We start from the raw sequence: 13888 nt of genomic DNA on the forward strand, positions 1-13888 counted from the left end.
TGACCGTTTCTACAGATGTCGGAAATGATTACTCTACTCTTTTACCATAAATGTTTCATGGTCTTGCGCACTATAGTAACTCTTCAATGGATGCCTAGTATTCCTACTCATGACTCTTCAAAACATTGAGCAGTCTAGGCTTATTTTCACCAAAGTATGGGACTCATCCTCAGTGTCAACCAAAATAATAACACTAAAATAACTGTCCAGTCCAAGCTATCTTTTCAAATGGTGTAGGTAGACTAATTAAAGTGAAGCTGTGAGTATGTGAAAATCAGTGTCCTGTTACCTTCTGAGGCCACAATTTACCCCAAAAGTGTGTGATATAACACAGGTCAAGTTGGTAATTATGTCGCTATTGGGCAATGGGAGAGCGTTGTGAATTGTGAGGACGTAGCAGTATACTTTGGGTCATACTGAGGTATCTTCAGCTGTAAACAGGTGCTGGGTTCTTTGCTTTGGACAACAAACTTGAAAGGGTACCATATAGTATGTCACAAAGTATATTTTTGTTCACTCTTTGCATTAGATTCCTAGCAGCACTGGATTCAAACTCAGTACATCCGACCTAAGGCAGCAGCGAAGTGATTAGGGATCCCCTAGCCATGCTGGAGAGGGCAGGTCAGGAAGCGAATGCTGGTTTGATCAGTGGAACCTGGGCGGTGTTTCTAATTACTAGGGTGTTCTGTGTACCAGGGTCTCAGGATTTCTTGATTTCAAGTGGAGGAGACCCATTTCAGTAGACTAGTTAATGTTAATAGTGCAGCTGGTATTTGGAAATGGGCTGGGTATCTTGTTCTTGGTGCCCAATGCAAACCATTGAACTTTATGGGCCACGATGCAAGAACTAAGGGTCCTGATTGAAATGCTTAGGTGGCGGGCGCACCCACAGGCCTTACTGGAATAGGTGGCAATTCTTAAACGCTAGTGCTGCCTGACCAGGGGATTTAATCTTCAGGTGGTGCTGGTTGCTGAACCATAAGTTGGAAGTGCTATAGTTAACTTGATTCCCCATTCAGAGCAGCCAGCTCTGGCCATCAGATGTCCTAGAAAAACTCGACGCGGCGGTGATGGAGATGGTGAAAGAAGGAGTTCCCATGAGGACCGCAGAGGCAGTGAAATAGACGGAGTGCTGGCGATAAGAAGCCCATGCTATTTCCCCTTTGAAATTGTCTTAGAGTGACCAGAGTGAGCCCCGCCCCCTGTGCACAGATCGTGCAAAAGAGACTCCCTGCTTCTCACCTGTGGGACCCTTTGCTGGATTGGACTTCATGCTGCCACGACCTCTTGCTCTCGGACTCCTGGTTCTGGGCTGCTGACCTGCTTCTACACCACTGCTCGCCGGACCCGCTTCGCGGGTCCCGCTTCGCAGGGGAAGCCGCCGGGGAATCAGTGGAGCTGCTGTGTGGACAGAGGAGTGTTGGGGCATCTGCTCAGGGCTGTGAGCGTTCTGCAGGTACTACATCTCCCAGTAGTCCCTGCCTGGCCAATTTAGATCACCCGGCCCGCTCTCCCTGTTAGCCCCGCCCCCTGTGCACAGATCGTGCAAAAGAGACTCCCTGCCTCTCACCTGTGGGACCCTTTGCTGGATTGGACTTCATGCTGCATGAGGAATCGGGTGAGCGAGGAAGACTGAGCTGGTTTGGAGATGCCACAGGGGGTTGTTGGGAAAGAGAGAATGGAGGTGCTGGATCCAGGGGATAATTCTGAAATACCTACAGGAGGAGTGATAGAAGGTGCAGGTGGGGTGGGGTTCGAGCAGGGGGACACCAGCAAGGTGGTAGTGGCTCGAGATGCGACTAGGGTGGAGAGTCATCAAGTGAGCTTAGTTGCGCCCATGGCAGTGGACCGGAGTGGGCCACGTAGCGTAACAACAATACAGGAAACACTCAAACTAGCCTCCTGGAATGTGGCAGGGATTAAGGGGCGGATGGATTCTGAGGATTGGTTAGAATATATTGATACATTTGATGTTTTATTATTTCAAGAAACCTGGGCACCGGATCCAATTTATAGGGCTGGGTTTTTAAACTTTTACAAACCAGCTATAAGGGGCAGCAAAGGTCGGGCATCAGGAGGGCTTGTGACATGGGTTAAGCAGGCTATAGGTTACCATCCAACTGAAATACATGCGAATCACCCAGATCTCTTGGGCATTAAATTAAGCAAGGATGGCTACCAGGACCTTATAGTCATCAACATCTATGCACGCGGCCAACCGGGTGGCCGTTGCCCTAGCATTGCAGACTTTGTGGACACATATCTTGAAGGGATAGGGAGAGACAAGATATTGGACATAGCTGGGGATTTCAACTGTACTTTTGAGCCCCTTTATGCTGTAGGGGATAATTTGGGGGTTAGCAGAATATGTGGTTTGGAAGATCCCAGAACTGTCTGTTGATAAAATCACAAAAGGGACCGAGGCAGCTCTACATTGGATGGGCTTGTGCCTGAATTGGTGGCTAAGAGCTACAAATGGCCGTACCGCCTCTGATCAAGTAGGCAATCCCACCTTTGACAATGGGCTAAGGAAAAGCCGTATAGATTATATCTTGTTGAAGATGGAATATTGACCACTTTTGATAGATATGGAGGTAGTACTCCGCCCTGAAAGCGATCATAATCCTTTGTCACTTAGTCTGAGACTTCCGGGTACATGTGGAAGGATTCCACCAGCTGTTTACCCGACAGGGGACACTATCCTGACCAACGATAGAAGAAGGCTCAAATGGACAAGGATTGTGGGGGACGAGTCTATTCTGGATAGCATTACGAATGTGGTTTCCAAGACTGCTAACGACATTTCGACCCTTGTCACCACTAGGGGTGATATTGATAATATTTGTGAACTTCATGAACAATGCTTTGCCCAGCTCAAGGTCCTTCTAACGCTGCCGCCAACCAAAGGCACCTCAAAGGTGCACACCTCCAGGCAGAAATGGTACAACAAGCAATGCAGGGAGGCCCACAGTAGATTAGTGAAAGCAGTTAAGTCCAGGATTTTGAGTGACATAAAGGAAACCAGGGCACAGTATAAAAAAATCCAGTGGAAAGCAAAAAGAGAGTGGGAAGATAATTATTGGTCTGATCTTCTGGATGCCTGCACTTCCAATAACCAGATTAAATTCTGGGAAACTGTAAAGTGGGGCAGAAACCCCGACTCCCAAATACCTACTAACCATGTATCCGCAGAAGCCTGGGTGGAGTTCTACTCCGGTCAATTCAAGGACTTGAACTTAGAACCCACTACAGGTTTACCAAGGTTACAAACCATGTTGGCCCATACAGAGGAGCTGATTTTTACAGAACAGGAGACTGAGATTGCACTCGGCTTGACCCAGCGGGGGAAAGCACCGAGATGGATCTAATTCCAGCTGATCTATATAAAAACAATCCCCAACTTTGGGTTCCCTATATAACCAGGATCACAAACACTATTGCTAAGGGGGCCAGGATCCCCGTCTCATGGAAGGGGGCTGAGATTCTCCCAATTTTCAAAAAAGGTGATCGTTCGAACCCAGGGAATTACCGTCCAATTAGCCTTATAGACTCATTCCAAAAGGTCATAGCAAGGATGGTCCTTGCAAGAGTTCAGGGCTGGATGGAGCTAGAGGGTATTTTGTCCCCAATGCAGGCCGGCTTCAGATCTGGTACAAGTACCATCGATCAGATTTTCAGATTTTGTCTGATCTACTGGAAGGTGGTGCTGCTGGGCGGTGGAACTATCTATGCCGCGTTTATCGATCTGAAGTCGGCCTTCGACTTGGTGCCAAGGGCCAAACTTTGGTCCGTTCTTATAGACCTGGGATTGCCAATTGAATTATTAGATCTGATTGTCAGATTACACGAGGGCAATTTTGCTAGGGTTAGATGGGGAGGCCAAGGACAGGTGACGGACTCTTTCCCCGTAACACGGGGCGTCCGTCAGGGGTGCGTACTGGCGCCCACGCTCTTTTTATTGTTCATCAATCAAGTGGTTAAGTTTTTTGCCAGTACCCCCACTGATGCACCCACCCTAGGGGGGGGACCAGGTCCCTATGCTCATCTTCGCTGATGACACATTACTCCTCTCCAAGACCCGTAGTGGTTTACAGTTAGCACTGGACCGGTTTGAGGAGTTCTGTCGCATCAACGATCTTAAGATTAATGTGAGCAAAACGAAATTTATGGTGCTTACTAAGAGTCATCCCCTAAGGAGTGTAGTGACTATGAAGGGAGAGAGTTTGGAACAAGTCGAGGTCATGACCTATTTGGGAGTAACCTTGGACTATCGTCTCCGTTGGAAAGTGCAGGTGGACACATTACAATTAAAATTTGCGCGTCTCACGGGTTGTCTCCTACAAGAGCAAAAAAGGTCCCTTACTAAACGAGTTAAACCTGCACTTCGGATTTATACCACCAAGGTTAATGCTGCAATTTTGTATGGGGCAGATCTCTGGGGACATATGGATCTCTCTGCTCTGGTGAAAACGCAGTGCAAGTTCATGCGGAAACTTGTAGGTCTACCCCAATCCTCTCCATCTAAACCACTTTGTCTGGATATGGGCTGTATCCCAATAAACGAAATGGTAAGGTACAGACTGGTGGCTTTTTGGAGACGCATTTGGACCTCTCCCGACCTTAGTCTCTTTGCTAATGAGCTTGCTGAAGTAAGATCAATCTGGGGGTCCGGTAGTATTCCTTGGCTGCGTACAGTAAAATCGATCCTGGTTGAAATGGGCCTTGAACAGTTGTGGATTTCCCCGGGATCTAATATTTTTCCATCAAAACAGGAGTACAAGGCACTTTATTTGGCCTCTGTTCGTCAAGTTTTGGTCACTGCTTCTGGTTCCGTTAGTTTAACAGGAAGGTTCCTGACTCATAAGTTGGATACCTTCCTAGAAAACTATTGGGACATTATCACTAGGCCACTTGACAAGAAACTTTACCACCAGTTTCGTGTGGGATCCTTGCCCTTGAATTCGTTCACTAAAAACTGGTTTAATGGAGTGAGCGAATATTGCTCTTGGTGCCCGGGACATAAGGAGAGTGTGGGACATCTTCTATTTGCCTGTCCGATTTATCAAGCCCCTCGAAGTAAATGGATAAAACCCCTTTGCAAGCGACTTAAATACAAAGGGTGTGCTGAGGCTATTTGGGCACTTAGAACTAACACCTCTGATGTAATTGTTGTGAGCGTAGCCAAATTCTTGGGGTGGGCATGGGTGATTAGAATGAGAAGTAAGCAGAAATGATTATGATCCTGTTTCCTTTTTAACTCCAATGTTTTTAATTCCAATCTTCTTCAATTTTTAGGTCAGGTTTGTCTTTGTATTGCTAGGCTGTTTAATCGTAATTTTAAAATAATGTTATACTTTATATGTATGAATTTCATGAAATTCGGATCTGTATACAGTAACTGAAGCTATAATCATGTTTTCTGTAATACCAACTTTTATAATAATCTGTATGTCCAAAAACTTCATGTTTAAAAAAATATATATGTCTTTTATGATTTTATTATCGAAATAAAGACTTTAAAACCTGAAACCTGATTAGGGATCCCCTAGCCATGCTGGAGAGGGCAGGTCAGGAAGCGAATGCTGGTTTGATCAGTGGAACCTGGGCGGTGTTTCTAATTACTAGGGTGTTCTGTGTACCAGGGTCTCAGGATTTCTTGATTTCAAGTGGAGGAGACCCATTTCAGTAGACTAGTTAATGTTAATAGTGCAGCTGGTATTTGGAAATGGGCTGGGTATCTTGTTATTGGTGCCCAATGCAAACCATTGAACTTTATGGGCCACGATGCAAGAACTAAGGGTCCTGATTGAAATGCTTAGGTGGCGGGCGCACCCACAGGCCTTACTGGAATAGGTGGCATTTCTTGAAAACGCTAGTGCTGCCTGACCAGGGGATTTAATCTTCAGGTGGTGCTGGTTGCTGAACCATAAGTTGAAGTGTTATAGTTAACTTGATTCCCCATTCAGAGCAGCCAGCTCTGGCCATCAGATGTCCTAGAAAAACCCCTTATACATTTCTCCGGAATGGGCCATAGAGACATTCACGAAGTCAGGAAGGGGAGAAGCACCTTCAGAATTAGTCTTTTGATGATGACTTATACAGGTTCCTTAATACTTAGTTGGGACAGACCATTGTCATCTTCTCCTATTTAGTTCCAGCCATGTAGTCAACAGACTTATTCACTCTGGACATGTTCTTCTTCAACCTTGTTGTCTTCCACACAGATCTAAGGCAGCTAGCCCTCATGTGTTCATTTTCCAGGTAATTGAAGCTTCTTTCCTTGCACAGCGGCTTGTTTTCCAACAGTACATACACATGGGGTTTCTGAAGATTGTAGCCTTAGTCCAAGCTTTAATATAAACAGAAAAACTAGGAGCTGTTATTGATCAGATCCTTCCTCTGAGCTCAGGGTTATCTGGCTCAAATGTTAGCTACTGTCCCCAAAGCCACAGTATTTATTAAAACATTGTGGTTTTGTTGGAAAGTCTGGGTCAGTGAGATCGCCTAATATCTACCTTAAGAAGTAATGATGCTAGCAAAATTGTTCACAGCACATCTTCTTTGACATTTATGCACTGGAGAGTGATGGAAAGTAGCAGAGCAGAGAAGTTCCAACAAATGGAAGTGTATATTTGAGAACTGCAGGCGAGAGATGCTGAGCAAGGTTTCGGCATGGCTTACTATCAGCGGAAGGACACATCATTCTCACAGGAATGTGTAATTAAGTAGGCAGAGGCCATACATCCCAGGTGAAATTGAACTGCCCATCAGACTGTGAGGTATGCAAAGTCCTGTAGACCAGGCAGTTGTAAATATTGGCTACCAGCATTATATACCTTCCAGACTTCAAAGTCATCACAGGTTTCATCTAGAAGAGATGGTGAAGTTCAGGGCCGTGACTTTGGTCTTTAAAACCATGCAGGAGGAGTATCTGGAGCCTTGGAAAGGCAAAATTATACTGTTCCAGGTAGAACCATAAAAACCAGTGAGAGAGTGGTCTTTTGAGGATCCCAGGTAAATAAAAGTGTGTTTGACTGCAGAATTCCGAAGGTAGAAGATGCTAGATTGTGGGGTCTGCTTCCTGAAAACGATTCAGAAAAATTAGACTATTGTAGTCTTCAATAAGAATGTGGCGGCCTGAATGTATAGCCTCTCTAGCCTTGCGTGATGTATGGAAGTGCCTGGATAACTTATGTTTTATGGTGAAGACAGGATGTTAATGAAGGTGTCCGCATTAGTATGGTGGAATGTTAAAGCATAAAAGCCAAGCTCGGAAAAAAGATCTCTTTAATGCTGTCCAGTGAGTAGCCTTATACCGGTGAACAGACAAAGCATTGTCTTGGAAGACGGTTTAGGTTGCTTAATGGCCTTTAGTTTCACCCGGGATGGTTAGACATATTATTAAACTGTATCTTTGTTGTAATAAGGAGATGAAAATACCCGAAATATGGCGCCATGCCTTTAGTCTTATTTATAAATTGAGGCACCCAGTGCCCTTTTACCATATTAGTCATAAAATGTCACTAAATATTTCTATCACCGTTTTGTTTCAATGTATTGCATGTTGTACTCAGTGGCACTCAACCTGAACTGTTCAAGTCAGCACCCTCTGTCCTCCATTTTCTAGTGTAATCACTGCCCTTTCTACTGGAACAACCAGGATATAATGGACGCACGGCAGAACACCTTGTATTCTAGTATCGTGTGTAACAGTTTGTCCCTGATGTCCCTCTGACCCCTTATGAGATTCTCACGTCTGCGTTGGTGCCCATCACAACCATAGCCAGAGAGATACTGGGCCTACAGGAAAAGATGCCTGGTTGATGCATTATGGGAACCAACCATATAAATCTCCTCTAAACTAGAAGAGGCCAGTTGGGCCCTTGGCTGGTCTTTTGAAACCAGCAAATAAAGCTTTGTCTCTCACTGTATACCAGAACATCACCAGGAACACTTACAATATTTTCAGTAGTTTTGGACCTCGTTGTGTAGGTGTTGGTTTTTGGGAATAGCTATTCTTCGGTTTCTATTTTGTATTCTGGGTTAGGACTTTTCTTGTTGATTTTTACTTTCATTCTCCGCATCCCTTGGGTTACCCAGGTGGGAAGGTAGATCCCAAATACCAGTTTCCTTAGCTGTAGCATGCCAGTAACCATTGTCTCTTAAAGACACCTGAATATTTACAAATCGTTCAGAACCCACCCGAGGCACCCCCACAAGATGGCACTCAAGAGAGGGCTCTGTTAAATAAAATATTGATTATCTCATGTTGTCACTGCAGAGTATAACATGCTGTGTCACACTGGTTCTGAATCTGACTCCATCCACCCTTTGCAGTAAGGCGAGACCAGTCACTCTCACTACCATGAAAGAGTTAAAGTCCCTAAAGAGGGTCTCTTGACTATCCAGTTAGCTGTTTACCAGTGTTGTGGTTCTTGAAAACTAATGGTAAGCAACAGTTCCCACATAGGCTACTGCTGGGCAACCTCTGGATGCCCAGCAGCCCCCCCAAAGGGCCTTGCACGGGTCTATGTCAGTTTTTATAGACCATCTGGATTCCATGTCTTTTTTTGCTCAGCCTCCGAGCTTTTGTGTGGGCAACAGTCCCCCATGGAAGCAGGAAAAAAGCATGGACGGAGGCACACCAATTCTATATTTATGCATGTTTGTATAGTCCTCAAATGAGTAACACTAGTTTATACATGTTATCAAGTACAACTAAAGAAGGGATACACCTTTTCAGTTCTAGAAGGAATGGCACACCCCTGCAGGAACTAGCTAAAGGAAACCTCACTATAAACTGTGGGGAAAAAAGTGTATGTGTGTCTTTGTGTATTGTGCACGTCCAGACCCTCTATCAATCGCAGATGTGTTCCAAGGAAGAACCTACAGAGGATCATGTTAAATTTTCCAGCTAATCTAACCTTCCACTCCTTAAACATTTCCCTCTGCTTCACCTCTGTGCTCCAAAAAATTACTTTTAATATTTGTTCTAACCCGGGGCTGTCCTTGTTCGGTAGATTTAACCAGCTACAGTGCACGCTACTGTACCTGCCCCTGGGGTCTAGTGAACTCCAGCTTTTGTCACTGGCAAAAACATTGTGTACTTCAGAGTGCACTGCTTCATTGTATTAAAAGTGGATGCACTAGGAATGCTTTGCTCACATGTTGGACAGATGGGAGCATTATTTATGTTTGCATGGGTGACATTTAAGTGATTACAATCATGGTAACAGTGCAATAATATTTTGTTTCAGGCTTAGAAACACAGCATTTCTAATTGCACAGTAACGCTACTTCCTTTGTATGCTTATGGTTCTATTCGTACCATGTTTTTCTGTTCTCATTTCCACCACCATTATGGCAGGCTGAACTGGAAACCAAAAGCTTCTCGCAAACATTTTTGAAGCAGGACCACATCGTAGGAAGCTGGTACTGCAGTGGGGCAATGGGCGCTTGGTTTGGGCATGGTAACCCACCCAGCCCTAAAAGAAACCCCTAGGTTTGCAGTCTCCCGGGGAAGTGCCAGAATGTAACTATCAACTAAGTGATCGAAGGAATGCTTGAATTAATCTCAGCCACGGTCTATCGCACAGGGCACATTCCATCCCATCCTTTTTCACGCACGGTCCCACTCTAGAGGGAGACAAAGACCCACCATATACAAATCAGTCTTGATCGGAACCAGTAGGCACAGTCCAACTCCTAGACTAGGTCCCATTTACCTTTGATCCTCTATTTGTCTCAGACCAGCATATTTCTCACTTAATAACTAAAGTTAAAGATTAATATTTTATGTCAGAATATGGTGTATTTGCAAGGCTTAAGTAGTGGGCACTGAAACCCTCCACATAGCTTCAGCTGTTCAGTCTGGATAATGGCCCGCAAGCTTCCCCAGACAGCATCACTTTTTACTAAAGTCATGCCACAGTCATGTTGTCCATACATGATTAGAGGTGACTTCAGAATATTTGCCTTTGTCTAGATTGTCCGTGTTTCATCACAGCCAGGACATATGTCAGGTACTCCTATTTATTCTGAAGCCAATCACCCAACCGAAAGGGGACTCAGACCACCAGATCTCTCAGGACTGGCCACCGGTTGATGAGCTTGTCACTGCAGTGTGAAGATGGTTAGATTTGGTGACGGGGAGTGGGAGAGGTAGTGTAGCATTATCAAGGCCTACATGCTAGTCTCTTCATTCACCTAACATTCTATGTGTATCTCTCATCCTACCAGAACAAAGACCTGAAGAGCCGCCTGGCCAGCTCTGAAGGACTGCAGAAACCGAACGCAAGTGTGTCACAGCTGGAGTCGCGCGTTCAAGAGCTGCAAGACCGCCTGCAGACCGAGGAGAGGTATGTAACCCTGGGCCAGGGGAGGGGTGTTGATGAGCTGCTGGCTATGTGCGATGAATTATGTGACTGATCAAAAAGGCATTGCCTGTGCTCCAGATGCTCCAACTAGATGACATTTGATCACCCTAGATATACCATTGATTCCTACATAATCCTCTTTGCATGATGCAGATATTTTTGCTACATTTTCCAGAGAGAAGAATACACTGTTGTCTTCAAATCGTAAATTGGAAAGGAAAGTGAAAGAGTTCACTATCCAGCTCGACGACGAAAGACTGCATGTCAATGATCAGAAGGACCAGGTGTGTTACTCAAATATGTGTTTGCGTCCTGTACTTGCACTGGATGTCCTAGCCTTAAAGTCTGTTCATAGGTTGCTTTATTACTCTATTTTCTCCTATTCCTAATTTTTAGGACACCCCTCATGCTACCCCTCTTTATCTCTTACTTTTGTCTTCTCCTCTGATAGAAATGCATCTTTTCTTTTTGTTCATCTTCCCATGATGTAAGTTACTAGTTCTCTTTTGATTTTTTTTTCTTGTGATATGTGATCTACATTTGGCCGTTCACAAAGATGTGGTGTGATGTTCCTTCATGGGAATACTGCCTCAACCATTGTTTTTCTGTCCCAGTTTTTTGTTTGTAGCACCCTGACATCTAACTTCTTACTTACCAGTTCTTAACGCTTTTTGTTAAACATCTTTCTTTTTCCTTACAATTCCAGCTCAATTTACGAGTGAAAGCTCTGAAGAGGCAGGTGGACGAAGCTGAGGAGGAGATTGAGCGTTTGGAAGGCCTGAGGAAGAAAGCATTAAGGGATCTCGAAGAACAACATGAGGTTAATGAGCAGCTTCAAGCACGCGTGAAAGCTTTGGAGAAGGACACATGGTAAGTGATGGGTCCCTCAGAGAAAGACCTGTGTTCTCTAATAGAGGTTCCTCATTGGGCATGTGATTATTTCCCTTTTGATACCTGAGATGGAATGGCTGCTTATGTAGGATGAGGAAATGTGTGAAGAGAAGTTTGTGGATAAGATAAAGTAGGTAGTCCTTTGCTGTATGTAATAGGCAATATTTGGAAAAGGGTTTGTTATGAGCAGAAGTGGGAGGGTGAAATCATATTGTGTGCGATATGAAGTTGTTGTCCGGGGCTGGTGTTGTGAGTAAATATCGCATCTAGGTATAAACCTCTTGCAGGTCACTAAAAAAAATACGTGTGGGTTCATTGGACGCCGAGTAATTATAGCTGTTAAAATAATGTCCAGGCTTGGAAGGTGGTTGGGCCTCAAGTTTTCAATCTATGGGGTTAAGATAAGTGACCAAGGCTGTGGAGAAGAGCGGGTAGGAAAAATATAGAGATGAGTATTTGAAGGTTCTCAAGCTAAATGGCTTGCGATGTGTGTTCCAGAGAAGAACAGGTGTTTGGTTGATATTGTAGAGAATAGAGTGTTCCCCAAAATTGGACATATTTGGATATGAATTCATATATCTCTTAACTAGTCCCAAGCCCCCCCCAAAAATGTAAAATCTGTAACCAAATTAGAATGAAACTAGCTTTTAAAGTGGCAGGCTGCTTGGGTCCCTTTTTAGGGTTCTTTTCAAAATTAAAAATATAGGGTGCTGAAGCATGCTAGTGAAAGAACTGGACGCTGAACAACCATGCTGTGGTATGATAGTAGTTTGAAGGACATTCAACATCTAATGAGGAGGAAGGCTTTGTGAAGGAAATATATGGTGTGTTACAGAAGTTGGAAAGAGCACAGGATATGTGATGAGGTGTCAAATCTTGCAAAACAATGTATGGAGTGTGTGACAAATCTGTGCTAGACACAAAACCTTTTAAAGTGGGATGTTTACTGATGGAAGTGAAAGGTGAGACAAGGCGAGAGAATCTAGGAAGTATATGTGACATCATGGGGCGTAGGGTTTATTGAATAATGTATTGGTGGGGAATGATGATGTCCTAATTCGGGAGGTCAAGTGGAGCACGTTTGTGTAATGCAATATCAAAGCTCTAAAGATGAGTAAATATGACTTGGTAAAAGATTGTGTGCTACACGCGTATAAAACCAAGTGTGCACACGGTGCATAAGAGTAGCCAAAAGCAGATATAGGGGAGCACAACAGAGAACTCCTGCATATTTGGCCAGGCCAGCAGTTAAACAAGATAGTACTTTTTGATTTGCTCATTTGCCTTGGCTCAGCCATTGCTTGGGCCACGCGGTTCATGGCACAGGCGTGTATGAAACCACCTCACCCAGGGAGTAGGATGCGGGTGAGACCTGCATTCAAGGTCTGTGCTGACGGAGCATACGCCCTTGGAGTTGGCAACCCCTCCAGCCTCATCTGAACATATAAAGGGCAGCTGGCAAGCTATAATTACAAGCAATAAATGAAGACATGAATAATAGAACACCAGCAAGTAACAAAAGAGTTCCTGATGTCTTCAGTTGATTAGCTGGGAGGAGGCAGTCAAATATTTTCTTTGGTGGCGCCTGGTAGTGCCTTTTGTTTTGTCAAACCCTTTTATTTTCTATAGTTCACTCAGTGTGCACGCGCAGATCCAACATAAAGGAAAACTATCAATGTAAAAAAAAAAAAAACAATCTGAAGGCTTACCAGCCACAAAATTTCAATGCATGCAGTATGCTATATCTTCATTATTACATTTCAGATATTCTAATTACACAGGGAATGGGCCAAAATATTTTCATTGGCGCCAAAAACTAATTTCACATTACCCAGAGGAAGGTAGTTCATTAAAAAAAAATAAAGCATCATCAAAGCCACTAGGTCTCACCTACGAGAGGTATTGGCTTTGGCAATTCTTTTTTAGCCGCACTGTGCAGCAATGCAGCTGCTGTGCTGTGTGGCTAAACATTATTTTTAAAAAGCAGTATGATGCAGCTGTTACTAATGCATTTTTTTAATTAAAAAAACAAACAGAGTGGGGTTAGAAAATGAGGCAACACGGACAAAGGAGGAAGAAAGAGATGGTTGTGGGCGGATGGAGACCCCACACAAGGACAACAGAGGGTGAACAGGAGTGGATGGGACAGAAGATTGACAATAGGGGGAAGGGCAGGGAAGCAAGCTGACCATAGAGGGTGGTTGGGGGGCCAGGGGCAAGATGACCAAGGAAGTTCGGCATGAGGGGCAGGAGTAGTTAGCCGACCATGGAGGTTTGGTGGGTGGGTCTGAGGCAGCAAGCTGACATTTGATGGACAACAATCTGACAACGGAGGGTCAGCGGAGGGGATGGGGCAGCAAGCTGGCAACGGAGGATGGGTGGGGTTTTAGCAAGAAGCTGACAATAAATTGTGGTGAGAAGTGACTGCGAAAGTGCGCAGACAATGGTGGGCAGATAGGGCAGCAAGCTGACAACAGAGTGTGGGCGTCTGGAGGTGGGGAAAGCACATGGACAACAGAGGGTGAGCGGGAGGGGATGGGGAAACCCAAACAAGGGAAGGTGGGTTGTAGGGGCTGCAGAAGCAGACAACACAGAGTGGGCGTGAGTTGATGGGGAAACAC

General features: G+C 44.7%; 1 protein-coding gene across 3 annotated transcripts in view; it reads left to right on the forward strand.

The window, feature by feature from the left end:
• Nucleotides 1–13888, forward strand: part of CGN (cingulin) — a 222679-nt gene that overhangs the window by 200262 nt on the left and 8529 nt on the right. For all 3 annotated transcript variants that reach the window (XM_078671006.1, XM_078671007.1, XM_078671008.1), the window contains exons 18-20: nucleotides 10240–10358; nucleotides 10552–10660; nucleotides 11083–11246. In XM_078671006.1, the coding sequence (XP_078527132.1) occupies nucleotides 10240–10358; nucleotides 10552–10660; nucleotides 11083–11246 (392 nt within the window). The remainder of the gene's footprint in view (nucleotides 1–10239; nucleotides 10359–10551; nucleotides 10661–11082; nucleotides 11247–13888) is intronic.

Source organism: Lissotriton helveticus, chromosome 12 (genome assembly GCF_964261635.1).
Source record: "Lissotriton helveticus chromosome 12, aLisHel1.1, whole genome shotgun sequence".
Classification (NCBI taxonomy): Eukaryota; Metazoa; Chordata; class Amphibia; order Caudata; family Salamandridae; genus Lissotriton; species Lissotriton helveticus.